This window comes from Gopherus evgoodei, chromosome 2 (genome assembly GCF_007399415.2).
Source record: "Gopherus evgoodei ecotype Sinaloan lineage chromosome 2, rGopEvg1_v1.p, whole genome shotgun sequence".
In the NCBI taxonomy this organism is placed as follows: domain Eukaryota; kingdom Metazoa; phylum Chordata; order Testudines; family Testudinidae; genus Gopherus; species Gopherus evgoodei.
In genome coordinates, this window is record NC_044323.1 from 169,528,610 (window position 1) to 169,551,567 (window position 22,958).

At 40.1% G+C, this 22,958-nt stretch overlaps 1 protein-coding gene across 1 annotated transcript in view; it reads left to right on the forward strand.

Annotated features, from left to right (window-relative positions):
* LOC115646429 (glutamate decarboxylase 1-like) overlaps positions 1-22,958 on the forward strand; it is a 72,951-nt gene that overhangs the window by 2,727 nt on the left and 47,266 nt on the right. Inside the window, exon 2 of the mRNA XM_030552233.1 lies at positions 11,081-11,243. Within this exon, the coding sequence (XP_030408093.1) occupies positions 11,241-11,243 (3 nt within the window). The 5' untranslated portion in view covers positions 11,081-11,240. The remainder of the gene's footprint in view (positions 1-11,080; positions 11,244-22,958) is intronic.

Here is a 22,958-nt window from a genome sequence, read left to right on the forward strand (position 1 = left end):
AACTTTCCAGAGTCATGTTGAGGTAAACTAAGTTTGGGTCTTGCTGCAGGCATTGTCCATTTAAGAAAAAAATAACTTGTGGCTTGCACTTGCATAATGTGATGCAATATACTAGAAACTGTCTTGGAGAAGCTCAGCTGCAGGTGCCATTGACTACAGTGGTCTGCCATGAGCTTCATATCATCATTCAGGTTCTTGTTAATTTCTTAGAAGGGCTGAGCTTGATAGGTGCAGCAGATGTCATCAACATAGATAAACTTGTGCCAAGAGTGTTGCTGGCAAGTCATTGATGTACACATTGAACAGTATTGAAAGAACTGAACCTTGAGGAAGACTGTTACTCTGACACTTCCAGGAACCACAACGGTTACCCATTTTAGAAGCAGGGCTCTACTATTTTGACCACCCAATGCAGGGCAACTTGAGAGTTTACACAGAAGGCCTTTGTGCCAAACTGTGTCATAAGTGGTGGTCAAATGTAGGAAGACAGCTCCTGTCTTTAGATTTTGTTGATAACCGTTTTTGGTAAAGGTGGTTAAGGCCAAGACTTGCTCACAAGTGCTACGTCCTTTCCTGGACCCTGCCTGCATTGAATAATTAATTAAAATGAAAACAAAGACCTTATATTCAGGTGGTTTTAAGATTGTAAAGTGGAAAAAAGCAAGAAATGCAAAAGCTAAAGAAAGGTAGTTTTAAAGATAAAGAGTCAGAAGAGAAATGAACAGTGGTGGGTCCAGTATAGAAGGAGAAGAGGAAGCAAATGATTATGAGGTGCCTGGAGCACTTGCACACCTACCAGATTTCAAAATAAAAATGAGGGCAGTTGATCTAGTGCAATGCAACAAATTCATATGTTTCTGCATCCTTTCTTTCTTGCTATCTGGTTTCCACACACACACCCAGCTGAATTGCTATAATTTTGCATCTTTTCTCCCACAAAACCCTTGATCTTCCTGGTTTTTGTGCCAACTATTTTCCCTTAGTGTTTTCTGAGTCCCACTCTCAAGCTAGTGTCTGACCCACACAAACACCCTTCCTCCTCTCTCATAATAATAGACTATTTTTAATCAAAGAGAAATTGATCAATATTGGTAGATAGCAGACCCTCATTCTCATTTTTTTTAATAAGTGAAGAAAAGGGAGGAAAGACAAACCAGTCATGATTTAAAATCTGGAGAAATCTTTTATTTTTATTTTGCTGAACTATCATAAGCTAGGAATTCACCCAGGTGGTGTAAATAAATAATATTGCTAATAATAATAATAAAACCCTTCACACATTTGAATGTAACTGTAGCTTGTTATCTAAACATAGCAAGAGGAAAATTGTGCTTGGAATATTTTTAGAACAGCCCCTGGGTTCGTTAATTTTTTATCTGTCAACAAAATGAAAGAGCAGTTTTGGAGTAACGTATTAAAGTGCCCTGCAGTTACTGAAGAAACTAATTATGATGAACAAACCACCTTCTAGGACAGAAGCTTCTGTACATTCCCTGGCAGACATGCAGATTGTACTGCATTAAAGTATTATCAGTAACTCTCTTTTTTTCTATTGATGAAGGGTAAGTCACTGGTTTTAAATAGAATCTCATCTCAGAATATTTCCTGTAGGCCATATGTCTATTCACTAAGAACATGAACTAAAAAAAAAAAAAAAAGAGAGAGAGAGAGAGAGAAACTGGGTTCCATTTTAATTTATTCTTAATTTTAAAAAAATGCAGCTAATTATCCATCCTTTCAAATAGTGATGTCAAGTAAACTTAACCTTTGCCACTATTCAGGAAAGCACTGAACTTTATTCCTATTCAGGATAGATTGGCCTTGGGGGACTTAAGCTCAAATGCTCTCCTGACTAGGTATGCTTTTCAGAACCAGGGCTCTATTTCAGAAAGCCCATAAAATATTCTCTATGCCAATGATTCCCCATGGTACTTCTGCATGAAGGAGTGGGCAGTTAGATTAGTTACACAGGAAGAACATATACACTTCTGTGCACTGGGAAGACAATTTATGAGCTGGTTCTGAATACTGGTGTGGAAGGGAATGTTATTGGAAAATGAGGGATAGATCAGTGGATATCAAATAACCACAAACTCCCACACAGCTTGTATGGAGGAGTCAGGGCTGGTATTTCAGCTCAAGGGATAAAAATGTGGGCATGGAGGAGCTGCAAAGCTGCCCCTTATGATTCTGAGTTGCAGTTTTGCCCACCAAGTCCCACTCCATTGCACCACCTCAATGTCTATGTAGTTCCTCACACAACCCTCTCCTCCCCCTGTGTCCTGGCATGGCTCACTCAAGAACCTATCACAACTACAATGCCTGTACTTGGGAGACTGCTCCTGGGAACATAGGATCATCCTGAGGAGGGCAAACGGGGAAGAGATGGGGCCATAATAAAGTTCAGTTGTGCTCTGCCTCTTACTTCGGCCAGTCACCAAATACAACAATTTGGCTTTGAATGACTAGACAGAGTAATTAAAAAAACTAAAGAAATGATCTTTACTTTAGGCTATGATAACTCACTCTTGATCTAATTTTTGTCATTGAAGTAAGATGAAAGGTCCTAAAGGAACATTCTGTTCTCATCAAGGGTAGGTTGTTATGCTTTTAGAAAAAGCAAATATAATCTGATAACACTGGAGATTTGCAGAATAAAAAATATGGATGCTTTTTGATCTGATACTGCTTAGAAAAATATTGTGCCAGCACAAAATACAGAATAAGAGTAATACATAAATTCTTTGTAACAACTGAGAGGACTATGGGACATGATTTTTAAAGTCATGGAACATATACTGTATAGGGGTATACCTTCAAACACAAATCCAAATATTAAAATAAAGGAACCTTTTACTGCATGAACTGGATGATAAACTGCTTATAATGAGACAAAGAAAACTGGCCTTACCAAAATAAGGTTGATGTTTAAGGCTCAGGACCCAGTTTTCAGCAGGGAATGCTTCTTGAAGAAATAACCATAGGACCCATGATTTAAATTGTCATTCAGGACAACAGTTATCTTCAGAAAAATCTCATTTAGAGTTGAGATGTCCCATAAAATTCACCTCTTCAGACAGCTAAACAAATAACCTTGTTATGTTCATTATTTCTTATGAACTGTGCACCACTGAAGATGTGTTGCCGCCCCTTCCCCTCACTTCTACGAAGGTTCTGGCACCCTTGGTTAAGACTTGCAGATGCAAGCTGCACTGAACAACATGAAGGGGAGATGGCTGGATGAGGAAAGTGGTCAATGGAAGCATGTGACTAGGAGAAAAGACTGGTTAATGAAGGAAAAACAAAGCTCAGGGACAGGTTTGCTGAGTTGGAAAATGAAGAAGGGGCACAGCAGGCAGTAACTGAAGGTGGCAGGGCAAGGAAGAGAAGAGCGTAGTCCTGTAAGAAGAGGGCAAAAGCCAGAGTTCAGAGCCCCAGGAGGATACAGGATGACTTGCAGATGATTGCAAGAGAGAATAAAAGACAAAAAGACTTGCAGCCAGAAAGAAGAGAAGGAAGGCCTGAGATTCACACGACCACCAGGAAAAGGCAGGTGTATGTGACTGGGCACTCTCCACTAAGAAGAACAGACAGGCCTGTCACTGGAGCTAATTTGGAGAACAGAAGAATGTGCTGTGTGCCGGGAGCTAAGATACAGATGTGGATCTGAGGCTGAAGAGGATCCTAATGAGAGCAGGAAAGACTCCACTGTTTGTCCTGGCACAGCTAGATTCTTGCTGGAATGTTTCAAGGGAGACTGTGAGACTGGGGAAGATGCTCAATGAAATGAATGGTCAGGTATCTCCAGTGGGATTCTGCCTGTTCCTAGAGAAGGTGAAGGAAGGCAAGACAAGATTTTGATGATTAACAGATGGCTCAAGCAGTGGTGCTATAAAGAGGGCTTTGGTATGTTTGACCATTGGGAGGCATTCATGGGCAGAAGACTGTTCTCATGAGATGGACTCCTCATGAATAGGGAGGGAAATAGACTTCTGTGATGGAGGTAGGCACAACTCATTAAGAGCTTTAAACTAGGAACTCAGGAGAGACAGTAGGTAGGTGCTCATGTAATCGCCACACCTGATTTTAACATTCAGAGGGAAGAAAATCAAATAAGAGTGGATACAGCAATGGAGAAAGGAACAGCAGTGGGTAGGAGAACGGACATTAAGGGGAAGGACAGTGCTGATACAAGTCATACGTGATACTGGCAGTAGAATAACTGTACCCAATCGGGCGAGGAATGTGGGAAAAGCCAAGCAGCAGCAATTAAGCTGTGTATACTGAATGCAAAGAGCTGAGCAACAAAATGGAGGAACTAGAACTACCAGTGCAGGAAGTGAAACCAGATATTATAGGGATAACAGAAACATGGTGGGATAGTAGTCATGACTAGAGTACAGGTGTTCAAGGGTATATGCTATGCAGGAAAGATAGAAATAAAGGCAAGCATGGTGGGATAGTATTGAATACTAATGAGGTGGACTGTAAAAAAATTAAAAGTGATGGAATGGATAAGACAGAGTCTGGGCCAGAATCACTTTGGGAAAGAAAGGAAATAGAGTTTTCCCTAGGCTAGTGCTTGAGGTATGCTACAGACAGATACAGATTGGAGGACAAGTGCTACTAATAATAGTAGGGTCCAGATTTTCTTGGATGTGATAGCTGACAGATTTCTTCACCAAACAGTTGCTGAATAAATGAGGGGAAAGCATTTTAGGTTTGGTATTGGTGAGTAGTGAGGACCTCATAAGAGAACTGATTGTAAGAGACAGCGTTGGTTTGAGGGATCATGAGCTCATTCAGTTTAAACTAAATGCAGGGACCAAAAAATAAATAAATCTGCAAAAAAAGGTACTTGATATCAAAAGAACTAACTTTAAAAAAAAATTAAGGGAATTAGGGACATGGACAGGACTGAAGAACTCAAGGATCTGAATATGGAGGAGGCTTGGAATTACTTTGAAAGTTTCAGAATCTATCTGAAACCTACATCCCAAGCAAGGGGGAAAATTTTATAGGGAAGGCTTGCAAATCAAGCCAGGTGATTAAGAGAAAGCAGACAACTTATAAGGAATGGAAGATAGAAGAGATCAGCGAAGAAAGTTACCTCTTGGAGGTCAGAAAGCATAGAGATAAAGTGAGACCTGCCAAAAGCCAAGCAGTGTTGTACCTTGCAGAAGGAATTAAAACCAGTAGTAAAAAGTTCTACAGCCATATAAATAAGATGGAAAGAAGAGGTGAGACTGCTAAACACTGAGGAAGGGGTGGAGATTAAAGATAATCTAAGCCTGGCCCAGCACCTAAACAAATACTTTGCCTCAGTTTTAATGGGGCTAATCATAGAATCAGAGAAATATAGGACTGGAAGGGACCTCAAGAGGTCATCTAGCCCAGTCCCCTGCACTCATGGCAGGACTAAGTATTATCTAGACCATCCTGGACTGGTGTTTGCCTACTGAAGATCTTAGGGGTAATGACAGGGTGGCTAATGGGAATGGGTATATGGAGGTAGAAATTACTACATCCAAGGTGGAAGTCAACTCAAATAGCTTAATGTGACTAAATCAGGGGGCCTGGATAATCTCCATCCAGGGAATATTAAAGGAACTGGCACATGAAGTTACTAGTCCAATAACAAGGATTTGTAATGAATCTGTAAACTCCAGGGAATTGCTAATCTAGTTCCTATTTATAAGGAAGAGGAAAAAGGTGATCTGCTAAACTACAGGCCTGCTACTTTGACCTCAGTAGTATGCAAGATCTTGGAACCAATTGTGAAAGAGAAAGTAGTTACGGACATAGGGATAAACAGTCATTGGGATAAAATACAACATGGTTTTTAAAAAGGTAGATTGTACCAGACAAGCCTGATCTTCTTTGAGAAGATAACTGATTTTTTAGACAAAGGAAATACAGGTTGATCTAACCTACTGGATTTCCATAAGGCATTTAATACAGTTACACATGGGAAAATATTAGTTAAATTGGAGAAGATGAGGATTAATATGAGAACAGAAAGGTGGATAAGGAACTAGTTAAAGGGGAGACTACAAAGTGTCATACTGAAAGATGAACTGTCAGGCTGGAGGGACGTTACTGTAGAGTTCATCAGGGATCGGTCTCGGGACCAATCTTATTTAACATTTCTATTAAAAAGTGGGAATGTGCTCAGTAAAATTTGTGGATTACACAAAATTGTGAGATATTGCCAATACAGAGGAGGACCAGAAAATCACATGAAAAGATCTGGATCTCCTTGTAAACTGGAGTAATAGAAATGGGATTAAATTTAATAGTGCAAAGTGCAAGGTCATGCATTTAGGGACTAACAAGAAGAATTTTTGCTATAAACTGAGGACTGATCAGTTGGAAGACCTGGGTGTATTGGTTGATCATGGGATGACTATTGTTGTCAGATGTTTGGCTGCATGCATTTGTTCTCTCTGCGTGCTGCACTGGCTCTGACCAGATAGCCCATACAGCAGGCTCCGATCGAACTGCCCAATAAGACCACTAGACTTGATTTAGTAATGAAGGCGTCTGGCCAGGATTATTGCTGACAAAGCATGGTGCTAATGCCCCAGCTCAATGGTTACAGGTAAACTAACACACGTATGCCATGACAGTGGATGCAGCTCAATCAGTGTTGGGACTTTCCACGGCTCCTTAGACTTGACGAAGGGTAAAAGTGAGGAATCCCAACATTTATAGACTGAGACAAACAATCTGGGTTAAACAATTTATGTATCACCTTACATATTTCATGAAATGTTTATTACTTCCCCTTGAACTTTCCTTCTGATGTTTCAGACTAAACATTCCTATTCCCCACCTGTCTTTGTACTTTTACTCCTGATGTGTCAGACAAAATATCAACTATTCATCACTTTTGTCAAACCATTTTATCATGTGCTAGGTTGGGGTGTTCTTGTGCTGGCCTGCTGAAATGTGTTTACATATTCAGTATGTTTTAGCTAGCAATACTGGTGCCGAGGTTATGTACCAGACACTGGCTTGCAGGCAAGTATCTGTCTTTGACAGGGTCTGACTGTTGCCCTTAGCATAACTTTTGCTGACTTTGGTTCAGACCTCAGGCCTTGCACCAGGATCATGCTTCAGGCTCTTTCTACTACAACTAAGAGCTGCCAATGTGATGTGGCTGTGAAAAAGTCTAGTGCAGTCCTAGAATACATCCGTCAAGGTATTTCCAGTAGAGACAAGGAAGTGTTATTACTGTTAGACAAGGCATTGATGAGACTTCATCTGCAATACTGTGTGCAGTTCTGACCTCCCATGTTTAAGAAAGATCAATTCAAACTGGAACAGGTGCAGAGAAGAGCCACTAGGATGATCCAAGAAATGGAAAACCTGCCTTATGAGAGGAGACTCAAAGAGCTTCACTTGTTTAGTCTTAACAAAAAGAAGGCTGAGGGGAGATATGGCTGCTCTCTATAAATATATCAGAGGGAAAATTACCGAGGAGGAGGAGGAGTTAATTATTTTAAATGTCAGTGTGGACACAAGAACATACTGGCCATCGACAAGTTTTGGCTTTAAATTAGGTGAAGGTTTCTAACCCTCAGAGGAATGAAGTTCTGGAACAGCCTTCCAAGGGGAGCAGTGGGGGCAAAAAATCTAACTGGCTTCAAGGCTGAGCTTGATAAGTTTATGGAGGGGTTGGTATGATGGGACTGCCTACAACAGCATGTGCCCATCAGCAACTGCCAGTAGCAAAAATTCCCAACGAACTGTGATGGAACACTAGATTGGGAATGCTCTGAGTTATTATGGACAATTCGTTCCCAGCTTCTGCCTGGTGGGTCTTGCCCACATGCTCAGAGTCTAACTGATCATCATATTTGGGGTCAGGAGGGAATTTTCTCCTGGGTCAGATTGGTAGAGATCTTGGAGGGGAAGATCACCTTCCTCTGCAGCCTGGGGCATGGGTCACTTGCAGGTTTAAACAAGTATAAATGGAGAATTCTCCATAACTTGAAGTTTTTAAACCATGATTTGAGGACTTCAGTAACTCAGTCAGAGGTTAAGGGTCTATTACAGAAGTGGGTGGGTGAGGTTTTGTGGGCTACAATGTGCAGGAGCTCAGACTAGATGATCATGATGATCCCTTCTGACTGTAAAGTCTGTGGGTGTGTCATAGCAAAGTCATAGTGGATTAAATTGTATGCCTGGGGGGAAAAACAAACAACTTTTGTTCTACATCTGATTCAGAACTTTCTATGGAAAAATAACTTCCAGATTATTTTGTGGTAAAACAATTTTCAAAAATGCTTCACAGCACTACTTTGGGCTTTAAAAAGAAGATTTGCAATTACATGTATTGTGTCTGTATTTCAGTGATTGCAAAACAAAATGGATTATTACAACAAATAAGCATCCTTGTACCTAAAGTAATTTATTCCTTTTAAAAAACTTGTCAGGGTTTATTATAATATCTGAGAACTGTAACTATAAGCAAAATCTAAAAATGTGCCGAGTTGCCCCGGAAGACATGCTGTATTCATTTGTTGTTCAGCTTCTTATTGCTGGCTGAGGTCATAGCTAACCTGTAATGGGTGTAAAATGAGCCAGCTTATTAATTTAAAATGCATAATTAGTTCATTTTTTGTTGCCTCTAGCTGCTTGCAAGCATTTAATTGTATCATAAACTGTAGCCTAGCCCACTTTCCACTGCTGAACATTGCCAGACTTCAGAACTACAGTGTTTAGCTGCAATACCTCCTGATGGGCTCCTGAAAGTGGGTTGCTTCTGTCACACCTAAGTGAATGATATGGAAAATGATTAGCTAATGTGATTTAAAAGGCTAGGAATGTGTACCTTTTCACAGTTCAGTGCATCAGAGAGAGAGAGAATGAGTACTCTTGTGTTTTTTACTTCTCTTAAGGATTCATAGTGTATCGCATGCCATCAACTTCTCAGGTCAGATTCAGACCTGGTGTAAGTGGGCTTCAGTGGGAGCTGCTTATGGTTAGCTACCAAATTCAGGCTTGGCATAATCTTTATAATGCATAAATATTTGTCTTGGATATTCTTCTTTTCATATAATAGTCTCACCATTATTTACCTACTAATACTTTGAAATATTTGTTCACTATTGAGCCTTTACAGATCTTAGTCCTCCTGTTTCTATAAAGCCTATGATTTTACTTATTGTTCACTGCACTCTTGTTCCTTTATTATTCATTTCTAGCTCCTATTACTCTACATTGTGTCCTGCTTTTATCGCTCACTTTCTTATCCACTTTGATTGCAGTTGCTCATTTGTTGCTGTTGCTCCTGGAATGTTGAGCTTTGTCTAAAATTTTTTGAGGATAATGTTTCCATTAAAATTGTATTTGTGTCTGAAACATTATCTAATGATTATTACAAAAGCCATTTTAATGTTGAGCTGAGATAAGTGGTTATCTTTTATAGATTTGGTCTGTCACATAGAAAAGACAGGCAGTTGCCTAGGACAGCAAAATATTAGGGACTGCTAAATGTTCATTAGCTATTTCTGTTTGGGTGGCTACCGGATGATAGGAGGGAGTTATTAAGGCGTCAATAACTGTAGCTGGCCCTGAACTTTCATTTCCTGCTTTTGATTATCTTATTTCAACCTTTGAACATTTGTTTTTTATTTGGAAAATAGTTTATCAGAATAAACAAGTAGGAGTTCACTTCTGAGATTGCTGTAAAGGCATGTCCAGTATCAGTGTAAAATGCTGATTAAAAATTAGACTCATGAGGACTCACACGGAGAGGTTCTGGTGTCTTCATAAACCCTTCAGGACCAGACTTTTGAAAGGGGTCTCCATCTATTCTCTACTTTTTTCACTGGACATCAACTGTACACTTCTGTGAGCACTAGTAAATGTAAGCTTAATTAGACCATAGTGAAGTGTCTGCTATTTGCAGATACAAATGGTGTTTGTGCCCACAATTCAGGTAGTTGTCTAAATTTTATTTCACTCCTAAATTATTGTGTCCACAAAATTGCATCTGTTGTGTGTTGGGAGAGTGAATATCACAAATTAGAGGTTTTTTTCAAAAAAAAAAATTGGCCCTGAATATTTAATTCTTATCAATTAGTTGTTAAGTGATGACAGATAAGCCTTGGAAAAGAGACATAAGAGGTTTCTGCCCCACAGAGCTAAAAATCTAAAAAGACAGAGGAGAGAATATCATGATATATTCAGCATTTAGGTCATCTTGTGGGTCTTGAAGTACATGTGAGTTTTTCAGACCATTTGAATGAGGATGGCTTTGCCAATGTCGTCACAATTTCTAAAGATAATATTTTACCAAATAGAATTTTGGATCAGACAATTAGTTTGCTGGAAAGTTGGCCATAATTCCCCAGTTAAAAATAAAGGCCCCGATCCTTGGCTAAGGAGGATGAATAGAGTCTCACAATGGTGTGCAGGTAGGAGACTTCAGCAGACACTATGAATGAATATTTATATGGGAGAAGAGACCAACGCGAGAACTGCAACCACAACTGCCAGAGGGACAGACAAACTGTCCATGATCATCGCAGTCTGTTGTATCTTTGCTTTGTGGAATTCATGTTTTTTGCATAAGGTGTTGATGTGTGCCTTGCTTCATAGGTGTTAATAGCAACAGGACAAATCTGCTGTCACTTTGCTCTGTCATGGGCTGTTGTTTCCCAGTTACTTGGATTGACCTGACATGCTTTCACATTTGACTTCATTGTGTCTTTATGTAATTTGTACTGACCATGATGAGATTCGATGCCTTGTTTTAACTGACTGTAAAATATGGCACTGAATGGTCTCGAGTCTGCAGATGAATGAAGGGACCAGACCAATGCAGCTGAACTTTTATGAGTATGCTTTGAGTGCAGACATCCAACAATTAAGGATTTTGATATTAGGAATCTTGTCCCAACATTTGACTGTACAAAATGCTGTGAAACCTCACATATGCAACTGATGATGTTTCCTGATATGGGGACGATGTGTTGTCCATGTCTCACATCCATATAGAAGTGTTGTTACCATAGCTGCCCAATAGACCTTTAACAGAGTGTTTATTTTGACACCCCTATCATTCCAGAGGCAGTGGGCAACATTCCAAATGCAGAACTCGCCTTGGTATCATCAGTTGTGGCATTCTGTGAGAGCATGCTCCCTAGATAGCAAAACTTCTCGACGGACTTGAGTGGAACATTGTTGATCTTAATAATTGGGTGGACGTGTGCATCGCCTGGCAGAGGATGGTACAATATTTCAGTTTTCTTTAGGGTAATTGCTTGTGTAGTTAACCGTTTTAGTTTCACAAAGTGATTAGTTATAAATTGAATAATGTTATTGATCAATTACACTGCTCTACAGCCAAAATGCTTCTGAAATAAATGTAGTCCAACTTTACTAATTCTGGGTCACTGAGAACGAAAATGATGCTTAAAATTGTTGATTGGCTCTAGTTTTCAAGATATGCTATTGGGTCAGTATATACGACCCTTGACTTGGGAATGGCGGAGGATAAGTGAGTTATAAAGGGAAGGGATCTAAATGACTAAAATACATCTTTGACTGGATCTATGAATAAATCTATGACTGGGTTTGGACAGTACTTGCTTTTGAGGCAAAACAATGAATGATGCAATATGAAGCTGGTATTGCATCATACATGATATGAATTGCATCATGTTATTCCTAGAAGTCATGGATGATACAATCATAACGAAGCTTACATCACTCTGCTGAACAAATTACCCTATATCAGCTCTAGAAATCATACAGTGTCGTGCTCTCTTATTTGTCAGTGTTTGATTTTGCAAAGGGACACATTTCTGTTTAGCCAAAGTGAGCAGAGATGCCTCATACTTGTGTAAACAGTGCAGATAACTTCTGCTATGTTTGTGGTGAAGTGACTTTTGCATCTGTTGGGATTTGGTGGTTCCCAGTGAGTCTGATGCTGGGTAGAAATCATGGGACTTCAATCCAAGGCGATTCAATTCAATTCAATAAAGCTTTATTCAACATGTGCACAAAGAGAGCCCCTGGTACAAAGAATCAGGCAGAGTCCCTCCAGCAAGGAGCCCCTCCCCTCGCTACTTTATAGCACATGGTGCTTATATAACAAGTTATATAACAACTTACATAACATGAACCTTAACCAATCAGAATTAAACAAACCCATATATGGGTTTGTTTATCACATGCTCATTGTGCTCCAGTCCACATGCCGAGCTCACACCCCTCCCCATGGCCTTCTCCAGAATGTTGCTAGGCCGGTGAGCCACAGCATGCTTCCCTATGCATAAGCATCCTGTAAACCACATTTTATTTAAAATAAACACAACCATACCCTTCACATCACAAAAGCGCAGTATAACCACTATGGTTAAGAAAGCCTATCACCTTTATTTTGACTGCAAAATTGGAGATCAGGACAAGAGGTGGGCCCCACACATATGCTGCAACACTTGTGCAACAAATCTTTGCCAGTGGTTGAACAAGAAAAGGAAATCTATGCCTTTTGCAGTGCCAATGATTTGGAGAGAGCCAATAGATCATACCAGCAATTGTTACTTCTGCATGGTGCCTCCAGCTGGGAAAGGTGTGTCAAAGAAGAAAAAGTGGACTGTGCATTATCCAAACATTCTATCAGCTATACGCCCAGTACCCCACGGAGAAGGACTGCCGGTTCCTGATGCACCAGAATCATTCTTGCTTGAGTCAGATGAGGAAGAGGAAGAGGATGAAACTTCTGGTCCTGAACCATCAATGTCACAGGACCCACATTTTCTCCCATCCTCCTCCTCTGAACCACACCTCATAACACAAGGTGAACTGAATGACCTTGTCAGGGATTTGGAACTACCCAAGAGTAAGGCAGAGCTGTTGGGCTCCAGACTACAGCAGTGGAATCTCCTGGCAGGCTATCAGGGCAAATGGAGCCCATCAATGCTTGCAGACTATTGCTGGACAGTGACAGGAGATGCTCCATTTAATGAATACAAGAGACAAGTCAAGAAGCGCCGAGTAGACACTGAATAGGACTAAACTATGTACAGAATAGTTTTTTGCCTTTTGTTTCATAATAAATTTTATTTATATAACTCTTTTGCTGATTTTTAAAGTGTTCCATAAACAGGACAGGTGAAATATTATCATGTAAAGCAACCATAAACACATGAAACGACCTAGGTTTACAATTTATGATTAAAACTCTACTCTCTACACAATATACATAGACATAAAATATAAAAACTTAAATATCTTAGAAACAGTAGCCAATCAGTTGTTTTAATTGTCATATTTGAATTCAGCACATCAAAATACATAATAAATAGCACACTTTATCTCTGAAGCAGATGACTTCTCAAAAATTGTAGACTAGTGTTATAGACTCATAGACTTTAGGGTCAGAAGGGACCAATATGATCATCTAGTCTGACCTCCTGCACAAGGCAGGCCACAGAATCCTACCCATCCACTTCTATAACAAACCCATAACCTATGTCTGAGTTACTGATGTCCTCAAATTGTGGTTTGAAGACTTCAAGCTACAGAGAATCCTCCAGCAAGTGACCCATGCTCCACGCTGCAGAGGAAGGCGAAAAACCTCCAGGGCCTCTGCCAATCTGCCCTGCAGGAAAATTCCTTCCTGACCGCAAATATGGCGATCAGCTAAACCCTGAGCATGTGGGCAAGACTCACCAGCCAACACTCAGGAAAGAATTCTCTGCAGTAACTCAGATCCCATCCCATCTAACATCCCATCACAGACCACTGGGCATACTTACCTGCTGATAACCAATGATCAATTACCAAAATTAAGCTATCCCATCATACCATCCCTTCCATAAACTTATCAAGCTTAGTCTTAAAGCCAGATATGTCTTTTGCCCCCACTACTCCCCTTGGAAGGCTGTTCCAGAACTTCACTCCTCTAATGGTTAGAAACCTTCGTCTAATTTTAAATCTAAACTTCCTAGTGTCCAGTTTATATCCATTTGTTCTTGTGTCTACATTGGTACTAAGCTTAAATAATTCCTCTCCCTCCCTAATATTAATCCCTCTGATATATTTATAAAGAGCAATCATATCCCCCCCTCAACCTTCTTTTAGTTAGGCTAAACAAGCCAAGCTCTTTGAGTCTCCTTTCATAAGACAGGTTTTCCATTCCTCGGATCATCCTAGTAGCCCGTCTCTGAGCCTGTTCCAGTTTGAATTTATTCTTCTTAAACATGGGAAACCAAAACTGCACACAGTATTCCAGATGAGGTCTCACCAGTGCCTTATATAACGGTATTAACACCTCCTTATCTTTGCTGGAAATACCTCGCCTGATGCATCCTAAAACTGCATTAGCTTTTTTAACGGCCATATCACATTGACGGCTCATAGTCATCCTGTGATCAACCAATACTCCAAGGTCCTTCTCCTCCTCTGTTACTTCCAACTGATGCATCCCCAATTTATAACTAAAAATCTTATTATTAATCTCTAAATGCATGACCTTGCACTTTTCACTATTAAATTTCATCCTATTACTATTACTCCAGTTTACAAGGTCATCCAGATCTTCCTGTATGATATCCAGATCCTTCTCTATGTTAGTAATACCACCCAGCTTTGTGTCATCTGCAAACTTTATTAGCACATTCCCACTTTGTGCCAAGGTCAGTAATAAAAAGGTTAAACAAGATTGGTCCCAAAACTGATCCTTGAGGAACTCCACTAGTTACCTCCTTCCAGCCTGACAGTTCACCCTTCAGTAAGACCCGTTGTAGTCTCCCCTTTAACCACTTCCTTATCCACCTTTCAGTTTTCATATTGATACCCATCTTTTCCAATTTAACGAATAATTCCCCATGTGGAACCGTGTCAAATGCCTTACTGAAATCGAGGTAAATTAGATCTACTGCATTTCCTTTGTCTAAATAATCTGTCACCTTCTCTAAGAAGGAGATCAGGTTGGTTTGGCACGATCTACCCTTTGTAAAACCATCGTGTAATTTGTCCCAATTACCATTGACCTCAATGTCCTTAACTACTTTCTCCTTCAAAAGTTTTTCCAAGACCTTACATACTACAGCTGTCAAACTAACAGACCTATAGTTACTCGGATCACTTTTTTTTCCCTTTCTTAAAGATAGGAACTATGTTAGCAATTCTCCAGTCGTACGGTACAACCCCTGAGTTTACCGATTCATTAAAAATTCTTGCTAATGGGCTTGCAATTTCATGTTCCAGTTCCTTTAATATTCTTGGATGAAGATTATCTGGGCCCTCCGATTTTGTCTCATTAAGCTGTTCAAGTTTGGCTTCTACTTCAGATGTGGTAATAGCTACCTCCATATCCTCATTCCCATTTGTCATCCTTCCATTATCCCTAAGCTCCTCATTAGCCTTATTAAAGTCTGAGGCAAAGTATTTATTTAGATATTGGACCATGCCTAGGTTATCCTTAACCTCCATTCCATCCTCAGTGTTTAGCGGTCCCACTTCTTTCTTTGTTTTCTTCTTATATATATGGCTATAGAACCTTTTACTATTGGTTTTAATTCCTTTTGCAAGGTCCAACTCTACATGGCTTTTAGCCTTTCTCACTTTATCCCTACATGTTCTGACCTCACTAAGGTAGCTTTCCTTGCTGATCCCACCCATCTTCCACTCCTTGTAGGCTTTCTGTTTTCTCTTAATCAACTCTCTGAGATGTTTGCTCATCCAGCTTGGTCTACAACTCCTGCCTATGGTTCTTTCCCCCTTTCTTGGGATGCAGGCTTCTGATAGTTTCTGCAGCTTTGAATTAAAGTAATTCCAGGCCTCCTCCGCATTTAGATCCACAAGTTCTTCAGTCCAATCCACTTCCCTAACTAATTTCCTTAATTCTTTAAAGTTAGCCTTTTTTAAGTAAAAAACCCTAGTCCCAGATCTATTTTTGTATATCCTTCCATCTAGTTTGAACTGAATTAGCTCATGATCACTCGAACCAAGGTTGTCCCCTACAACCATTTCTTCTATAAGGTCCTCACTACTCACCAAAACCAAATCTAAAATGGCATCCCCTCTTGTTGGTTCTTCAACTACTTGGTGAAGAAATCCATCAGCTATCACATCCAGAAAAATCTGAGCCCTATTATTCTTACTAGCGCTTGTCCTCCAGTCTATATCTGGGAAGTTAAAGACTCCCATGATCACACAATTCCCATTAGTGTTTACTTCATTAAAAACATTACAGAGGTCTCTATCCATATCCAAATCAGATCCCGGTGGTCTGTAGCACACCCCAAGCACTATATCGGGGAGGCTCTAGTAGCTTTCTTTCCCAGTGTGATTTTTACCCAGACAGACTCTGTCTTATCCATTCCATCACTTCTTATTTCTTTACAGTTAACCTCATCATTGATATATAATGCTACTCCACCACCTTTGCCTTTATTTCTGTCTTTCCTAAACAGCACATAGCCTTCAATACCTGTACTCCAGTCGTGACTACTATTCCACCATGTTTCTATTATCCCTATAATATCCGGTTTCACTTCCTGCACCAATAGCTCTAGTTCCTCCATTTTGTTCCCTAGGCTCCTCGCATTAGTGTACAGACATCTTAATTTTTGCCGTTTGGCTTCACTCACATTCTGTACCCTGTTAGGCACAGACATTCTACCACCAACATCACCTGTTAGACTGGTATCTACACTACCCTTCCTCCTTATGTCAATTCCTCTGTCCATGTCTCTATCCCCTCTTACTTTGTTTTCTTCCCTCTCAAGGTTAAATTCCGGCATGGAGATCACCTGGACATCTCCCAACCATCTCCCCCAAATTCCTAATTTAAAGCTCTCTTAATCAGTTGGGCTAGCCTCCATCCTAGAAGTCTATTTCCCTCCTTGCTCAGGTGAAGTCCATCCCGAGAGAACAGTCTTCTGTCCAGAAATGCTTCCCAGTGGCCGTACATCCCAAAGCCCTCCTTATAGCACCACTGCCTGAGCCATCTGTTGATCACCATAATCTTGTCACGCCTTTGTTGCCCTTCTCTAGGAACCGGCAGAATCCCACTGAAGATTATCTGAGCCTCGATTTCCTTAAGCATCTTCCCCAGTCTGGCATAGTCTCCCTTGATATGTTCCAGCGAGAATCTAGCCGTATCATTCTTTCCCACATGAAGGACAATCAATGGATTCTTTCTCACTCCCATTAGGATCCTTTTCAGCCTGAGGTCCATATCCCATATCTTAGCACCCGGCAGACAGCACACCTTTCTGTTCTCTGGATCAGCTCTAGTTACAGGCCTGTCTATTCTTCTCAGTAAGGAGTCCCCAATCACGTAGACCTGCCTTTTCCTGGTGACAGTGTGATTCTCCGGTCTATCCCCTGCACCCACTGGCTGCAAGTCCTCTCGATTCCTATTCACCCTTGCAATCCTCCTGGGGCTCATATTTGGTGTTGCCTCCATTGACTCCTCCCCTCTTCCTGTAGGACTATCAGCTCTTCTCTTTTTCCTTGCCCTCTCTCCTTCAGTGACCACCTGCTGTGCCCCTTCTTCATTTTCCAACTCTGCAAACCTGTTCCTGAGTTCTATTTCTCCTTCACTGGCCCGTCTTTTCCTCTGCCTGTTTCTCTTAGTCACATGCTTCCACCGTCCACTTTCCTCACCTAGCAGTCTCTCCTCAGAATTCTTTGGTCCTGCTTCCATCTGCAAGTCTGAGCTTTTCCCTTCAGCCTCCTCATGTCTTTGCTCCATCATCTGCTCGAACCCCCTTCTAAACTCAACCAGAGTTTCCACCTGCATCTCCAGCCCTCGGATCTTTTCTTCCATCATCTCTATCAGGTGGCACTTCATGCAGACAAAACTCTTTTCAGGTACCCCCTCCAGGATCATGTACATGCTGCAGCTTCCACATCCAGTCATCCTCATTGTGTCTTTCACTGCTGCCTCTGTATCGGTCATAGCCTTCCCACCTAAAACCTGGTAGTCCAAGAAACACAAAACAAAACAAACCCCCAACAGGCCTCAGAACACTGGCAGACCACCACCAACTCCCTTAACTAGCCTGTCAGTTCCTCTGCCTAGGTCTTAGTCTCCCCCACAACCTCCCGCTGTAAACTCCCTCTGAAATTCCCATGTTTACAGCTCTTTTTGCTGGCTGCTGTGCCGCTGCAGCGGTCTGTGCCGCTGCCTGACTGGCTGGCTACTTTTATAGGACCCCTAAGCAGGTAAGCCCCGTTCACTAAACAGGACTCAGCTTCTCTCCCAGCACACTGCCCCAGCAGCCTCCACACATACAAACTACACAATACAATACACAAAATAAAAGAACATGCTCCTCCAAGAGAACTCCCTCTGAAACTCCCTTGTTTACAGCTGTTTGCTGGCTGCTGTGCCGCTGCAGCTGTCACACGGTTATCAGCAAATAGAAGCTCATTAATAAGTAAATCAGACATTTTTGTGCAGGCATGGAAACACTGCAGATAAAACAACTTCCTGCGGGTGTTGAACTGAATAATATTCCTCTGTCAGTGTTACGAAATGCATCCATAAGCTAAGGATGAGAAGTGTATCATGCAAATCAGGAGGTTTATGGAAGGATTTGCAAAGTCTGGTTTTCACTTTTAAGCCTTCCTTGTACTGTCCTGATCCTAGGAGAATTGTGTGTAGGCCAGTTCCCCCCATACAAGTACAAAGTACAGCTTCCCCAAGAGCTTTAGGCTTTGATCCAAAGTCCGAAATGAATGGGAGTCTTTCTGTTGACTTCCATGGGCTTTGGATAAGACCTTTCTAGCGCACCTGGGAATCATCAAAGCACCTGGCAGAGCTGGTCACAAAAATCTGTCTCCCTCACTCACACTCACACACACACACAGAGAAAATGAAAGTGAAAATGTATCATTTTATTCAAAATGATTCATTTTTTAATTTTATTTTTTACCAAATAAGATAAGATAAAATAAAATAATTTTGTTTTGGGAGGAAAAAACTACTTTCACTTTTTTTGAGTTTTTTCCTCCCTCTGGGAAAAGGAGAAAGAATTTTTTAAAAAGAAATTAAAAAATAAAATCCCCCCAAACATCAACATTTTCATTTCAGTTTTTTTCATCAGAAATTAAAAATTGTACAAAAGGAAAAAAATCAAACATTTTCCTTCGTTTGAAAAGACATTCTCCAATAAAAAGTTGTAACTGAAAATTTTCCACTGGCTCTAGTGGAGTAAAGTCATAAGAATGTAAGAACATAACACAAGCCCTTGTTAAGAGCTTCCTAACCCAGAAACTATTTGCAGTGCAGCCCAACAACAACTGGAACCTTCAGATTTATGAACATTTTCTGATATGCCAGTGGATGGCACCCTTAATTATCTATATATACATATACATACAGATATCTGACCTTTTTCCCTCTTTGTAACATTTCATCATTACTAATAAATGAACTAAAAAATCATACTCATTCAAATTACACAAATGGTTAGATTTATTAATCTAATACTTTCATATTTCGACACAAACATTATCACATAATTTTTCCATGTATCTCAGCTTCTAATTTAATTTTATTTAAGCTGCAAAGAATTCAGCCTCTTGCCAGCGATAACTCAAATGCCAGATTAGAAGGTCTAGTCTATAGGGCACAGCACACATTGTCCAAATTCAGTTACTCTGACTCCTCATGTGAGATCCAATTTTTTTTCCCTTCTATTATTTTTGCTCTGTAAATCATAACCATCTGCACTGTGTGCGTGCACACGTGTATGTATGAACATACTTATATCTTTTTATATGGCACTCTGTTAACAGTCCCAGCCATGCTCCCTTCCCTCTCACTTCTCCCCACCAACCCATGACCCCTAATTTCAGATCCAGGAAGGGGCTGTCATAAGTGCCCTCATGACTGTCACACAATCAGAGGATTTTTCTATGGTGGGTTCCTCCTGCAGTCGGCTATGTTAATTTTATGTCATCAATTCAGCTTATGGTACAGCACTAGATTGCTACACTACAGTGGAGACATTGAGACAGAATGTTAACCATTCATAAAATAACTTACCAATGATTGTTAAAGTAGATAAATACTTATCTCAATTAGCCCCTCTGAGACAATCTGCTTTAAGAATTAATAAGAACAGAAGAGCACTTCTTATTGATTTACTACCTTCTGACTGGCTGCAGTTCAAGGGAGGCTGGGATTCACCGTGTCACTGTCCTTAATCTATATATACAGCTGACCAATTTAGAAACTGTGTAAGATTAATTTTGTGTTCAAATTATATTTCTGGAGAACATGCAATGCCCAAAGAGTTGGTTGAAAGGCAAAAAAAGCTTTTACAGCTTCCAGAATTGTTGTGGCAGGCTTTATTATGGTCCTCATCTTGAATTCCCTCCATGAAAGGACAGAATGCAAGCAGCTCCTTTAAGAACCTTTCTGACTTTTTCTATATCATAGTGCTAACATTAATGGTATGTCAGTTTGTACTTCAGGAATGATCTATAATCACATCAAAAATTTCACCTCTTCAACCTCACTGACTTCAGTGGGGTTGTATGGGTTTAAGTGAGGGCAAAATTTGACCTCTTGGCTTCACAGTTGCTTCATTTATCTGCCAGAAGTATAGCCTATTATTTGAGCAAAGTCTGACACACTACTAATGATTTTCCTCAAGAGTACCAAGTTTATGGTGCTGTAGAGTCATAAATCCATTGGAAGCTTCGAGTAGTGCATAGTAGTAACACAAAACCTTCTGGGGCCTATAGAAATATGGCTACTGCATCACCGTTGCAGAGTCTCTAAGGAAGTGGGTGTGCAACGACATACACTCATGCTGGGCTGGGCATCTTTGGTTCAGCTGTATTGGCTATAGACTAGCAGAGGCACCTGGTTGAGAAAAAAGTGGATTAAAAATACAAATCTAGGGAAAACTAATTTTACAAAGAGAGATGGCATGACTTTCAGCTCCTGGTGGTTTGGGATGTTCAAGCCTAATCTTTTGAAGCTGTTTATCAAAACTTAAAAGTGACAGATAAAATCTTAGATTTATTGCAGATTTAGTGGAAAATTAATTGCCCTTCTGATGAGATAAGACATAACCATCAACTGTTAATAACCTATAATGTTATTTCACCAATACACTCATAATTAACAAATTATAAAATATATGTATTTTATAATTTAGCTGGCTAAAATCTGATACTTTTCAAAATGTGTCCAAGATCTCCTCTTGCTGATATTTGCCCTCAGCATCCATCCATTTTAAAACCAAAATTGGCAGTTGGAATCCAAATGCCAGTTTTCTTACTCAAGGAGAGCTGGTTTTTCACTTTGCCTTTTCACACAACAAATGTAAATGTGGGGTTCAGACTGACCTAGCTGTACTTTCCTAATATAAAGCTAGCATTAGAAGGTGGAGTAGCTGTGAGTCAAGTTAGTGAAATAAGTGATTAACGGTTTAATTCTAGAGGTTAGTAAATATTCATGTTTTTAGTTTCACACATTTCGTACAGACAATAATGGCAAAATTCCATATTCAGATAAATAAGCATAACTCCTATGGATGGTAATGGAAGTTGGAAAAACAATAAATCTGTAAAAATCAGCATGTCTACAATATATAGGCTTGCAATTGCATGCACCCTTTCTGCAAATGCACATACATTTACTATGGTATGTGCATAAGCAAATATGTGAACATCTTAAAACTAATATCTATGTGCAATTGCGGTGCGTTGTCATAACTGCAGTCACGTTTTATACATGATGAAAATGTAGCCTCTTGAGTCAAATTATGGACAAAAGATGCTAAATTATGTGCAAAAATATACACACACTTACATATCTTCATTTGGGGGTAAAATTGATGCAAATGCATGTGAAAATGTATAATTAGAAGATGAAATAGTAATTTATGTAACTGTAGAAGTTTAATTCATGTGCATTTTTGTATGTGGTTCTCTCACTCAAATGTGGCACTAAATATATTAATCTAGTTAGCAGAGAGAGATCTAATACATCCATGGTGGTGCAATAGGTTCATACAAAACCAAACTCACCAAAATTTAAGATGGGTTTAATTAATATGGGAACCTTCACTCCAGTTTGGAAAAAGGTTCCAAACCTGAAGTGATGCATTTCACCAAATCCTAGCCCAAGAAACATATACAAACACCTTTCCAATAGGCACATCCCATGCTGTTCCTAGCATCTAGATTATGACTAGACTGTTGGCACTACTTTATCTTACATACATTTGAAGAATGCCATGATGGGACATTGCACCCCTTCCCAGCATCCTCAGCAAGTGACGGAGGGCCTCTCCCCAACTGCCTTTTGGGGAGCTGCCAGGTAATTTTCAGAGTGAGGTAAGTTGGACCCTTTGGGTGGAAGCATTTTTTGCTTGTTTTCAACTTTGAACTTCCCATCAAACCCTCAGTGGCTGGTTCAGTGCCAACTTCTGCGAGCGTACCCGTACTGGTACAAACAGCGCTGTATTCAGCAGATGCCACAGTCACATAATCTATGTCATCCTCAGCAGCGCTGGTTAAATATTTTAAACACTTTAACTCTTTTTTTCATACAAAATTTGGTTTTCAACAACAAAATGAAAATTTGTGGGTGCTGTAGTTTGACTGCCTCTCTGAGCCCCAGGTGGATTAAGCACATCATGGAAGACAATCTCCCATCTCCAAAATAAGCTATCTATGAGCCCAATAGCCCGAGTTTATAAACTTGGGTATCTAAACATTAGGCTCTGAAAGCCACATTTAGATATCTAAATAAAAATGGCCCACTTTTCAGAAGTGGTGAGTACCCACAAATCCCACTGAAGTCAATGGGAGCTGTTCACGAACAAGCTTTAATTGCTGAGTGGATGCTCTACTTTCATCTTTGAGTAAGAGTACACTATTATTAGGAAGTTTACTGTACTGTTTGTCTGTTGCAAACCAGAAACAACTTGTGAGAATATTTATGGATTATTGGCAAGAAT